The sequence below is a fragment of the Oncorhynchus clarkii genome, chromosome 24, assembly GCF_045791955.1.
Source record: "Oncorhynchus clarkii lewisi isolate Uvic-CL-2024 chromosome 24, UVic_Ocla_1.0, whole genome shotgun sequence".
In the NCBI taxonomy this organism is placed as follows: Eukaryota; Metazoa; Chordata; class Actinopteri; order Salmoniformes; family Salmonidae; genus Oncorhynchus; species Oncorhynchus clarkii.
Genome location: NC_092170.1, coordinates 16,010,906 through 16,024,091, shown reverse-complemented (window position 1 = coordinate 16,024,091; position 13,186 = coordinate 16,010,906). Strand labels below are relative to the sequence as shown.

The following is a 13,186-nucleotide window of genomic DNA, read 5'->3' as shown; positions in this document are numbered from 1 at the left end:
CCACCTCTCTTCTCCATCTCTACTGTATCTCCACCTCTCTTTCTCCATATCTACTGGATCTCCACCTCTCTTTCTCCATCTCTACTGTATCTCCATCTCTCTTTCTCCATCTCTCTTTCTCCACCTCTCTTTCTCCACCTATCTTTCTCACCTATCTTTATCCATCTCTACTGTATCTCCACCTCTCTTTTTCCACCTCTCTTCTCCATCTCTACTGTATCTCCACCTCTTTCTCCATCTCTACTGTATCTCCACCTCTCTTTCTCCATCTCTACTGTATCTCCACCTCTCTTTCTCCATCTCTCTTTCTCCATCTCTCTTTCTCCACCTCTCTTTCTCCATCTCTACTGTATCTCCACCTCTCTTTTTCCACCTCTCTTCTCCATCTCTACTGTATCTCCACCTCTCTTTTTCCACCTCTCTTCTCCATCTCTACTGTATCTCCACCTCTCTTTCTCCATCTCTACTGTATCTCCACCTCTCTTTCACCATCTCTACTGTATCTCCACCTCTCTTTCTCCATCTCCACCTCTCTTGCTCCATCTCTACTGTATCTCCACCTCTCTTTCTCCATATCTACTGTATCTCCACCTCTCTTTCTCCATCTCTACTGTATCTCCATCTCTCTTTCTCCATCTCTCTTTCTCCACCTCTCTTTCTCCACCTATCTTTCTCACCTATCTTTATCCATCTCTACTGTATCTCCACCTCTGTTTTTCCACCTCTCTTCTCCATCTCTACTGTATCTCCACCTCTTTCTCTATCTCTACTGTATCTCCACCTCTTTCTCTATATCTACTGTATCTCCACCTCTCTTTCTCCATCTCTACTGTATCTCTACCTCTCTTTCTCCATCTCTCTTTCTCCATCTCTCTTTCTCCACCTCTCTTTCTCCATCTCTACTGTATCCCCACCTCTCTTTTTCCACCTCTCTTCTCCATCTCTACTGTATCTCCACCTCTCTTGCTCCATCTCTACTGTATCTCCACCTCTCTTTCTCCATCTCCACTTCTCTTTCTCCATCTCTACTGTATCTCCACCTCTCTTTCTCCATATCTACTGGATCTCCACCTCTCTTTCTCCATCTCTACTGTATCTCCATCTCTCTTTCTCCATCTCTCTTTCTCCACCTCTCTTTCTCCACCTATCTTTATCCATCTCTACTGTATCTCCACCTCTCTTTTTCCACCTCTCTTCTCCATCTCTACTGTATCTCCACCTCTTTCTCCATCTCTACTGTATCTCCACCTCTCTTTCTCCATCTCTACTGTATCTCCACCTCTCTTTCTCCATCTCTCTTTCTCCATCTCTCTTTCTCCACCTCTCTTTCTCCATCTCTACTGTATCTCCACCTCTCTTTTTCCACCTCTCTTCTCCATCTCTACTGTATCTCCACCTCTCTTTTTCCACCTCTCTTCTCCATCTCTACTGTATCTCCACCTCTCTTTCTCCATCTCTACTGTATCTCCACCTCTCTTTCACCATCTCTACTGTATCTCCACCTCTCTTTCTCCATCTCCACCTCTCTTTCTCCATCTCTACTGTATCTCCACCTCTCTTTCTCCATATCTACTGTATCTCCACCTCTCTTTCTCCATCTCTACTGTATCTCCATCTCTCTTTCTCCATCTCTCTTTCTCCACCTCTCTTTCTCCACCTATCTTTCTCACCTATCTTTATCCATCTCTACTGTATCTCCACCTCTGTTTTTCCACCTCTCTTCTCCATCTCTACTGTATCTCCACCTCTTTCTCTATCTCTACTGTATCTCCACCTCTTTCTCTATATCTACTGTATCTCCACCTCTCTTTCTCCATCTCTACTGTATCTCCACCTCTCTTTCTCCACCTCTCTTTCTCCATCTCTACTGTATCTCCATCTCTCTTTCTCCATCTCTCTTTCTCCACCTCTCTTTCTCCACCTATCTTTCTCACCTATCTTTATCCATCTCTACTGTATCTCCACCTCTCTTTTTCCACCTCTCTTCTCCATCTCTACTGTATCTCCACCTCTTTCTCTATCTCTACTGTATCTCCACCTCTCTTCTCCATCTCTACTGTATCTCCACCTCTCTTTTTCCACCTCTCTTCTCCATCTCTACTGTATCTCCACCTCTCTTTCTCCATCTCTCTTTCTCCACCTCTCTTTCTCCACCTCTCTTTATCCATCTCTACTGTATCTCCAACTCTCTTTTTCCACCTCTCTTCTCCATCTCTACTGTATCTCCACCTCTCTTTCTCCATCTCTACTGTATCTCCACCTCTCTTTTTCCACCTCTCTTTCTCCATCTCTACTGTATCTCCACCTCTCTTTTTCCACCTCTACTGTATCTCCAACTCTCTTTTTCCACCTCTCTTCTCCATCTCTACTGTATCTCCACCTCTCTTTCTCCATCTCTACTGTATCTCCACCTCTCTTTTTCCACCTCTCTTCTCCATCTCTACTGTATCTCCACCTCTCTTTTTCCGCCTCTCTTCTCCATCTCCACCTCTCTTCTCCATCTCTACTGTTTCCCCACCTCTCTTTTTCCACCTCTCTTCTCCATCTCTACTGTATCTCCACCTCTCTTTCTCCACCTCTCTTCTCCATCTCTACTGTATCTCCACCTCTGTTTCTCCATCTCCACATCTGTTTCTCCATCTCTACTGTATCTCCACCTCTCTTTCTCCATCTCTACTGTATCTCCACCTATCTTTCTCCATCTCCACCTCTCTTTCTCCACCTCTCTTTCTCATCTCTACTGTATCTCCACCTATCTTTCTCCATCTCCAACTCTCTTTCTTCATCTCTACTGTACCTCCTCCTATCTTTCTCCATCTCCACCTCTCTTTCTCCATCTCTACTGTATCTCCACCTCTCTTTCTCCATCTCTACTGTATCTCCACCTCTCTTTCTCCACCTCTCTTTCTCCATCTCCACCTCTCTTTCTCCATCTCCACCTCTCTTGCTCCATCTCCACCTCTCTTGCTCCATCTCTACTGTATCTCCACCTATCTTTCTCCGTCTCCACCTCTCTTTGTCCATCTCTACTGTATCTCCACCTATCTTTCTCCATCTCCACCTCTCTTTCTCCACCTCTCTTTCTCCATCTCTACTGTATCTCCACCTCTCTTTCTTCATCTCTTTTTCTCCACCTCTCTTTATCCATCTCTTATGCGGGAGTTTAGAGATAATGATAGTAAGGTCAGACTCCATCTCAACAACATGACCTAACTGGCAGCAATACTAGTCATTGTTTCAACATCACTTTGTTATGCAAACACATTATCTGGACCACACACAAATGCACACACACTATCAGGAACATCAGAAATCAATGACAAGAAGACCTGTGGTTTACGGGAACATCACTTAGATCTGAGTTGTTGCAGTAAAGGGAACAGTAATTTAATCCTGTTAGCTAGTATTTCCTCGTACTGTAAGTGAAGTGGTCACTCAAGTGCCTCTTTCCTTATCATCTCCTCCCAGAGGTTGACCAATCAGACTGTGGCTGTGACCCAAATGGCATCCTATTCCCTATATAGTGCACTACTTTTGACCAGAGCCCTATGATGGTGCCGTTTGGGACGCACATTAAATGATTAAACCCTGTCAATCAGGCAATCAAATTGATTTATAAAGCAGATGTCATGAAGTGCTCTTACAGAAACTCAGCCAAACACCTCATAGAAAAAAAACAATGCAGATATGTAGAAGCATGGTGGCTAGGAAAAACTCCCTAGAAAGGCAGAAACCTAGCAATAAACCTAGAGAGGAACGAGGCTCTGAGGGGTGGCCAGTCCTATTCTGGCTGTGTCTGGTGGAGATTATAAGAGTACATGGTAATTAAGTATGGTAATTAAGGCCAGATCATTCTTCAAGATGTTCAAACGTTCATAGATGACCAGCAGGTACAAATAATAATCACAGTGGTTATAGAGGGATAAACGTTAGTTGGCTTTTCATAGCCGAGCATTCAGAGGTTTAGACAGAAGGTGCAGATGATAGAGAGAGAGCGAGAGAGAGAGGGAGATAAAAATGTGGAAACACCAGGTCAGGGACAAGGTAGCACATCCAGTGAACAGGTCAGGGTTCCATAGCCGCAGGTAGAACAGCAAAAACTGGATCAGCAGCACAACCAGATGGACTGGGGACGGGGACAGCCAGGAGTCGCCAAGCCAAGTAGCCCTGAGGCATGGTACTAAGGCTCAGGTCCTCTGGGAAGAGAGAAAGAGAGCAAAAGAGAGATGGAACAAGTAGAGGGAGCATACAGTACTTAAGATAAAAAAGGACACCAGATAACACAGGAGAATTACACCAGACAGACTGACGCTAGCCCCTGGCATATAGACTACTGCAGCATAGATACTGGACATTGAGAATGAGGCCACATCCGACGATACCCCAGGACAGGGCTAACGAGGCAGGATGTAACCCTACCCACTTTGCCAAAGCACAGCCCACACACTACCAGAGGGATATCAATAGCCCACCAACTTATTACCCCTGAGACAAGGTGGAGTATGGCCCATGAAGATCTCCCTCAGCCCGAGGGGATGCAGAATTGGATAGGAAGATCATGTCAGTGTCTCAACCCACTCAAGTCAAGTATAGCGATATTCAATGTGATGCACCTTCCTAGGGACGGCATGGGAGAGCACTAGCAAGAGAGTGAGTCATATGTTCAGAGGCAGATAATCCCATTGGAGAGAGGGGAGCCAGCCAGGCAGAGACAGCAAGGGTGGTTCGTCACTCCAGTGCCTTGCCATTCACGTTCGAACCCCTGGGCCAGACTTTACTCAATCATAGAACCTACTGAAGAGATGAGTCTTCATTAATTACCGTCTCTCACATGGATCAGCAGACCTTTCCATAAAATGTAGCTCTATAGGAGAAAGCCCTGCCTCTAGCTGTTTGATTAGAAATTCTAGAAACAATAAGGAGACATCCGTCTTGTGAGCTTACATGTAGGTATGTACGGCAGAACCAAATTGGAGAGATAGGTAGGAGCAAGTCCATGTAATGCTTTATAGGTTATCAGTAAAACATCGAATCAGCCCTTGCCTTAACAGGATGCCAGAGGTTTGTGCTGGAGTAATATGATCAAATGTTTTGGTTCTAGTCAAGATCTTAGCAGCCGTATTTAGCAATAGCTGAAGTTTATTTAGTGCATTATCCGGGTAGCCGGAGAGTAGAGTATTGCAGTAGTCTAATCTTGAAGTGACAAAAGCATGGATTAGCTTTTCGGCATAATTTTTGGACTAAAAGTTTCATATTTTTGCTATAATACGAAGATGAAAAAAAGCTGCTCTCTAAATATTTTTCATATGTTCGTCAAAAGAGAGATCAGGGTACAGAGTAACACCAAGATCCTTCACAGTTTTATTTGAGATGACTGTACAACCATCAATATGAACTGTCAGATGAAACAGCAGATCTCTTTGTTTCGTGGGACCTTTAACTAGCATCTCTGTTTTTTCCGTGTTTAAAAGTTTTTAAAAATTCCTTAGGTCTGAAACACAGTCTTCCAGGGTAGGCAATTTTGGGGCTTCACCACGTTTCATTGAAATGTACAGCTGTGTATCTGTTGACATTATGTTTCCGAATAACATCACCAAAAGGTAGCATATATATAGTGAAAACAATAGTGATCCTAAAGCAGATCCTTGCATAGCTGGTCCTCTGTAATAGAGCAGCTGGTCCTCTGTAATAGATCAGCTGGTCCTCTGTAATCAACATACAGACACACAGACACACACACACACACACACACACACACACACACACACACACACACACACACACACACACACACACACACACACAAACAGCTTCTTCTCAAGTAAATCCTAAACTCTATTGTATTGGTTCATAAAGGAGACATTTTGGTAGTATTGATATTGATAATACTACGATGTTGTTATGAATTCAGTTTTGTCTAATTCAGTTTTCCTTCTTCAATCGATTTCTGGATTGAACACAACTTTTGTCACTTGCCCACCATCATCCCTATCTGACTATGACCCATATTTATCTCTTCCCCGCCCTCTCCCCAGGTTCCTCCCATCCTATTGGACAAGCAGTTCTCTGACTTCACTCCTGACATCACACCCATCATCCTAGCAGCTCACACCAACAACTATGAGATCATCAAACTGCTGGTGCAGAAGGGGGTGTCTGTGCCCCAGCCACATGAGGTGGGTCTGAATCAGGATATATGCTACACAATGGTTTAGTACTATGGTAAATTATAAAATACTACATGCTACAGTATGATATAGTATGTAATGTAGTACAGTACAATAGTCACAGCAGGCTACACTACACTATACAGTATGATACAATAGTAGAGTACAGTATGATAGTTACAATACTGCCCTCCGTCCCCTAACTCTGTTCCAGGTGCGCTGTAACTGCATGGAGTGCGTGTCCAGCTCTGATGTGGATAGTCTTCGTCACTCCCGCTCACGTCTCAACATCTACAAGGCCCTGGCCAGCCCATCACTCATAGCCCTCTCCAGTGAAGACCCTTTCCTCACAGCCTTCCAGCTCTCCTGGGAACTGCAGGAACTCAGCAAGGTGGGGGTTTCAACAGATATTTGCTAAGTTTACTTAATTAAATTAAATTGAGCTGGAGGATGAGTTTGAGTCAAAGAGTGAGGAGTTGTCTCAGCAGTGTACTTTATAAGCAGTTTATGGACTATTAATGTACATACTTAATTCTTCTTTGGAACATAAGGCTTCCACAATAGAGTGCCACAGACGCCCATCTTCTGCCTTTTAGGAGATGGACGGTGTTCCATGACGGTGTTTATTTGTGCTCGACTTTTAACTAACATTTCCTGACTGTTTCAGGTGGAGAATGAGTTTATGTCGGAGTATGAAGAGTTATCTCAGCAGTGTAAACAGTTTGCCAAGGACCTGTTGGACCAAACCAGAAGTTCCAGAGAACTAGAGCTGATCCTGAACTACAGAGATGACATCAACCCTCTACTGGATGAGAACACCAACGATCTGGCCAGACTCAAACTGGCTATCAAATACAGACAGAAAGAGGTAAGACATAACCAATGTGTTTATTGTAATTTTTCTGCTTGTTGACACTTGGCCAGGTGACTCTCCCTCCCAATGTACAGCTGAGGGTTTTGCATGTTATATTGCAGTGGATAAAGCATGAAGCTAACTGCTGTTATCTTTAGAATAGGATTGAGTAGTAGCTGGCCGGATTTGGGTGGAGACTTCCTATGGGAGTTGGAATTATGTGATAATCACCAGGCTGTGTCTGAAAATGGCATCCTTCCTTAGTAAGACAACACATTACTGGAGCTACACAACATGACCAAAAGTATGTGGACACCTGTTCGTCGAACATCTCATTCCAAAATCATGGGCATTCATATAGAGTTGGTCCCCTGTTTGCTGCTATAACAGCCTCAATTCTTTTGGGAAAGCTTTCCACTAATGTTTGAACATTGCTGCAGGGACTTGCGTCCATTCAGCCACAAGAGCATTAGTGAGGATGGGCGCTAATTTTGGGCGATTAGACATGGCTCGCAGTCTGCATTCCAATTCATCCCAAAGGTATTCGATGGGGTTGAGGTCAGGGCTCTGTGCAGGCCAGTCAAGTTCTTACACACCAATCTCGACAAACCATTTCTGTATGGACCTCACTTTGTGCACGGGGGCATTGTCATGCTAAAACAGTAAAGGTCCTTCCCTAAACTGTTGGCAGTAAGTTGGAAGCACAGAATTGTCTAGAATGTCATTGTATGCTGTAGCGTTAAGATTTCCCTTCACTGGAACTAAGGGGCCTATCCAAAGCATGGAAAATTAGCCCCATACCATTATTCCTCCTCCATCAAACTTTACAGTTGTACTCTACATTTGGGCAGGTAGCGTTCTCCTGGCATTCACCAAACCCAGATTGGTCCGTCGGACTCCCAGATAGTGAAGCGGGATTCATCACACCAGAGAACACATTTCCACTGCTCCAGAGTCCAATGGCGACGAGCTTTACACCAATCCAGCTGACGCTTGGGATTGTGCATGGTGATCTTAGGCTTGTGTGCGGCTGCCCTGCCATGGAAACCCATTTCATGAAGCTCCTGACGAACAGTTCCTGTTCTGATGTTGTTTCCAGATGCAGTTTGGAACTCGGTAGTGTCTGTTGGAACTGAGGACAGACAATTTTTAAAAAGCTATGTTCTTGAGCACTCGGCGGTCCTGTTCTGTGAGTTTGTGTGGCCTACCACTTCGTGGATGAGCCATTGTTGCTTCACAATAAGTTTCCACTTCACAATAACAGCACTTACAGTTGACCGGGGCAGCCATAGCAAGGCAATAATTTGATGAACTGACTTGTTGGAAAGGTGGCATCCTATGAAGGTGCCACTTTGAAAGTCACTGAGTTCTTCAGTAAAGCCATTCTACTGCCAATGTTTGTCTATGGAGTTTGCATTCAATGGAAACATAAATACCTTATTTACATAAGTATTCAGACCTTTTGCTATGAGACTCGAAATTGAGCTCGGGTGCATACTGTTTCCATTGATGATCCTCGAGATGTTTCGACAACTTGATTGAAGTCCACATGTTGTAAATTCAATTGATTGGATATGATTTGGAAAGGTGCACACCTTTCTCCCACAGTTATATAAGTTCCCATGTCAGAGCAAAAACCAAGCCATGAGGTCGAAGGAATTATCCGTAGAGCTCCGAGCAGGATTGTATCGAGGCATAGATCTGGGGAAGATTATCAAAAAAATTCTGCAGCACTGAAGGTCCCCAAGAACACAGTGGCCTCCCTCATGGAAGAAGTTTGGAACCACCAAGACTCTTCCTAGAGCTGGCCGCCCAGCCAAACTGAGCATTTGGGGGAGAAGGGTCTTGGTCAGGGAGGTGACCAAGAACCCGATGGTCACTCTGACAGAGCTCCAGAGTTCCCCTGTGGAGATGGGAGAACCTTCCCGAAGGACAACCATCTCTGCAGCACTCCACCAATCAGGCCTTTATGGTAGAGTGGCCAGACGGAAGCCACTCCTCAGTAAAAGGCACCTGATAGCATGCGTGTAGTATGCAAGAGGCACTTAAAGACTCTCAGACCACGAGGATCAAGATTCTATGGTCAGATGAAACCAAGATTGAACTCTTTGGCCTGAATGCCAAGCGTCACGTCTGGAGGAAACGTCTGGCATCATCCCGACGGTGAAGCATGGTGGTGGCAGCATCATGCTGTGGGGATGTTTTTCAGCGGCAGGGACTGGGAGACTAGTCAGGATCGAGGCAAAGATGAACGGAGCAAAGTACAAAGAGATCCTTGATGTAAACCTGCTCAAGAGTTCAGACTGAGGTAAAGGTTCACCTTCCAATAGGACAAAGTCACTAAGCACACAGCCAAGACAACGCAGGAGTGCCCAGACTTGAACCGAATCTCCGGAGAGACATGAAAATAGCTGTGCAGCAACACTCCCCATCCAACCTGACAGAGCTTGAGAGGATCTGAAGAGAGAAATGGGAGAAACCCACCAAACAGGTGTGCCAAGCTTGTAGCATCATACCCAAGAAGACTCGAGACAGTAATCACTGTCAAAGGTGCTTCAACAAAGTAAATTATCTGAATACTTAAGTAAATGTGATATTTCAGTGTTTTATCTTTTATAAATTTCAAAAAATCTGTTTTTGCATTGTCATTATGGGGTATTGTGCGTAGATTGATGTGTGGAAATAAGCGATTTAAAACATTTTCGAATAAGGCTGTAACGTAACAAAATGTGGAAAAAGTCAAGGGGTCTGAACAGTTTCCAAATGCACTGTATAGTGTATGTCTCAGTCTGCTGTCCAGTCCCTTGACGGGAACATAATAAAACATAATGATACAGCAATAATGATGCTACAAATACGATAATGCTCTGACTGAATGTTTCCTTGGAATACTGACTCACAATACATCTAAATTACACAGAAAGCAACATGTTACACAGGAAAACAACAACCTTGGCTACATTGCATATGGCACCTGATTCCCTATTTGTGGTCCTATCATGGCTAGTATGCCGTCAGTAGTTTGTGGGAATATTGTCTCATGTTAAGTGTACACCACTGTATTGTGAATTTTTGGTTTATGGTTGGTTGCTGCTAGACTTACTGTAGATGAGCATATACAGTACAGTTATGAAATGTTGCCCCCTCCTGAGTAGAATGGGATGCTGCATCTGTTTTCATGTAGAGAGTGAAGAGGACCGAGAACTGCAGAAAAAAACACAAATTCATTGCTTAATACTTTAAACCCTTTCCATGAGACGGACATTTACAGTATGACACTACTGAAAATACACAACATGCTATTTCGCTTTAAGGTTATGGATAGAACAGAAATAAGACTCCATAGAGAGACATTTCTAACGAACTCCATGGTCCTGTTTGAAAGAGTGCCTGTCTGTCAAATCTGTTCCTCATTAAACATCATTATGTTTTTGTCTCTGTGAGATTTGATAGAACCATCTGCTGAACATTTGCGCTGCTCTGTGTGACGTAAAGTTAATCTCAGTCTAATGGAATTACGAACAATTACAACCAAATGGATCCCCATCACTTAGAGCAGGGCATTGTGGGGGATGAGGTCATTAGTGAGGTCATCAGTCAGAGAGCGACTGAGACAGAGAGTGTTTTAGACAGTGCCTGAGACGGATAGAGTGTTCCTTATCAAACCTTGTAAGCAGAGGCAGATCTGAGAGAACTGTAATGCTCTGGTTACACACCCACCACAGTTCCTGGAACTGTGCTGACAAGGACAATATGAAGAGAAAGTATCCGACACAGCACAGTACAGTGTGTGAAGGGGATATTAGAGAGGAACAGAGATGCCAGGGAGGGACACTTGGGACCAAGCCAAAAACAGCTGGTAACACTCATCAGAATGATCAGGCACATTAAGGTCATTAAGAGCTGGAGGTGCTGCTGGACTAACCCAGACTAAACAGTCATTGACCGGGTCCCAAATAGCACATAGGGTGTAATTTGGGATGCACACATAATGTAATCTGGGACGTCAATTGACCTCCTCCATTAGCTGAGTATGTTTACTGCTGTCAGTATGCTGTATGCTGTACCCAACTGCCAAGACTTGCTTAAGATGTGCCTGTTTTCGTGTTAGTTGTTTGTCAATGTGGAGTGGAAAGCAAGTGAGAAAGAATATTAAACATTGTGAAGTTGCATTAGACACACAGGTCTCCAATAACAGCTAATCAGTAATGTATCATAAAGGCTGTCCCTCCCTCCCTCCCTCCCTCCCTTCCCCTTCATACCCCCTCTCTCGCTCCTCTTTCTCCTCCCCTCTCTCTTTTCCTCCCCTCCTCCCTCCCTCAATCTCCCTCCTCCAGTTTGTAGCCCAGCCTAACTGTCAGCAGCTGCTTGCGTCTCGTTGGTACGACGAGTTCCCTGGGTGGAGGCGTCGTCACTGGGCAGGGAAGTTCCTAACCTGTGTCTTCATCGGCCTCCTCTTCCCCCTCTTCTCCCTCTGCTACCTGGTCTCTCCTAAGAGCCGCTATGGACACTTCATCAGGCAAGTATCCTAGACATTAGAGAGGCAGACCAGCAACTGGAGGGTTGCCAGTTTGAATCCCTGGTCTGATGGGAAAAATCTGTCAGGAAGCTGAAGTTGAATTTATGTTAGACCAAATTGACAATAAAGTAATCTTCTTCTACATCATTAGGAAGCCCTTCATCAAGTTTATCTGCCACACAACGTCGTATCTCACCTTCCTGTTCCTGCTGCTGCTGGCTTCCCAGCACATCGTCTCAACAGACCCCAACAGACAGGGGCCGACTCCTACTGTGGTGGAATGGATGATACTGCCCTGGGTACTGGGTAAGAGTGTGTGTGTGTGTGTGCGCAGAGGTGCACAACATGATTGGTCAAGAAAGGATAGACCCGGACACATGCTGCTCCCTCCAAAGTGATACATAACACGATGTCAACTCCACAGAAGGTCAGCTGATGATAGAGCGTCATTCGAGACATACCACGTAGACTGCTATTGGTGTTAATAATACTAGTTGATGACAATTCTGATAGGAAATGGTAGAAACCAAGCTTGTGTTTCAGCCAAATACCCTATCTACCTTTTACAGCTGGTTTTCATGCATTGTACGCAGACTGTATTGTAAGACAACCCAGCCCATGTGTTTCCTATTTAACTCCCATTACGGTGTTCTGTTCAGTGCAACCGCATGGCAGGATGCATGGGCTTGCAACCAGTCTACCTGTTCATACCTGTCTACCTGTTCATACCTGTCTACCTGTCCTGTATCACCGCTTGATACGGCAAATGCGCCACCCTCAATTGCAAAGCGCTACAGAGGGTGGTGTGGTCAGCCCAGTACATCACTGAGGCCAAGATCCAGGACCTCTATTAGGCGGTGTCAGAGGAAGGCCCGAATAATTCGTCGACTCTTGGACTAACAGGCTCCGAGACAGCTTCTAACCCAAGCCATAAGAGTGCTAATTAGTTCATTAATGGTTACCCGGAGTACTTACACAGACCCTATCTTGCACTGACTCTATGCACGCTCACACACAAACTAGAACAACGCTCACACACAAACTAGAACAACGCTCACACACAAACTAGAACAACGCTCACACACAAACTAGAATAACGCTCACACACAAACTAGAACAACGCTCACACACAAACTAGAACAACGCTCACACACAAACTAGAACAACGCTCTCACACAAAACCCATACACATTCAGATACTCTACATACACACGCACACACGCGCACACACACACACACACACACACACACAGATGTAGGCTCTTAATTTGAGCTGTTTAGTACAGCAGGAAAATAATCCTGCAGCAACAGGAAATGGAAATGATCATTTTTCAGTAGTGTAAATCAAGTCTGAAATGACAAACTTTAGAAGCCTTTTTAAAACTCAAATACACTACAAGTTTGCATTTCCTGCTATGTAGGAAAATTCTCACCAACCTAAAAGTGATCAAATTAAGATCCTACATGTACACACACACATGCATACAGAGTCACTTTAGCTGGCCTTCATGTACATATCTACCTGAAATATCTCATCCCCCTGCACATTGATCTGGTACTGGTACTCTGTATATACAGTAGCTCCATTCTTTTGTATTTTCTTTTTATTATAATTCTTTAACTCTGCATTGTTGGGAAGGGCTTGTA

General features: G+C 44.4%; 1 protein-coding gene across 1 annotated transcript in view; it reads left to right on the top strand.

Moving 5' to 3' along the window:
- The window catches only part of LOC139382425 (short transient receptor potential channel 4-like), a 37,191-nt gene that overhangs the window by 18,703 nt on the left and 5,302 nt on the right, over positions 1 to 13,186 (top strand). Inside the window, exons 3-7 of the mRNA XM_071126468.1 lie at positions 6,036 to 6,176; positions 6,382 to 6,558; positions 6,835 to 7,035; positions 11,358 to 11,543; positions 11,695 to 11,845. Coding sequence (XP_070982569.1) covers positions 6,036 to 6,176; positions 6,382 to 6,558; positions 6,835 to 7,035; positions 11,358 to 11,543; positions 11,695 to 11,845 — 856 coding nt within the window. The remainder of the gene's footprint in view (positions 1 to 6,035; positions 6,177 to 6,381; positions 6,559 to 6,834; positions 7,036 to 11,357; positions 11,544 to 11,694; positions 11,846 to 13,186) is intronic.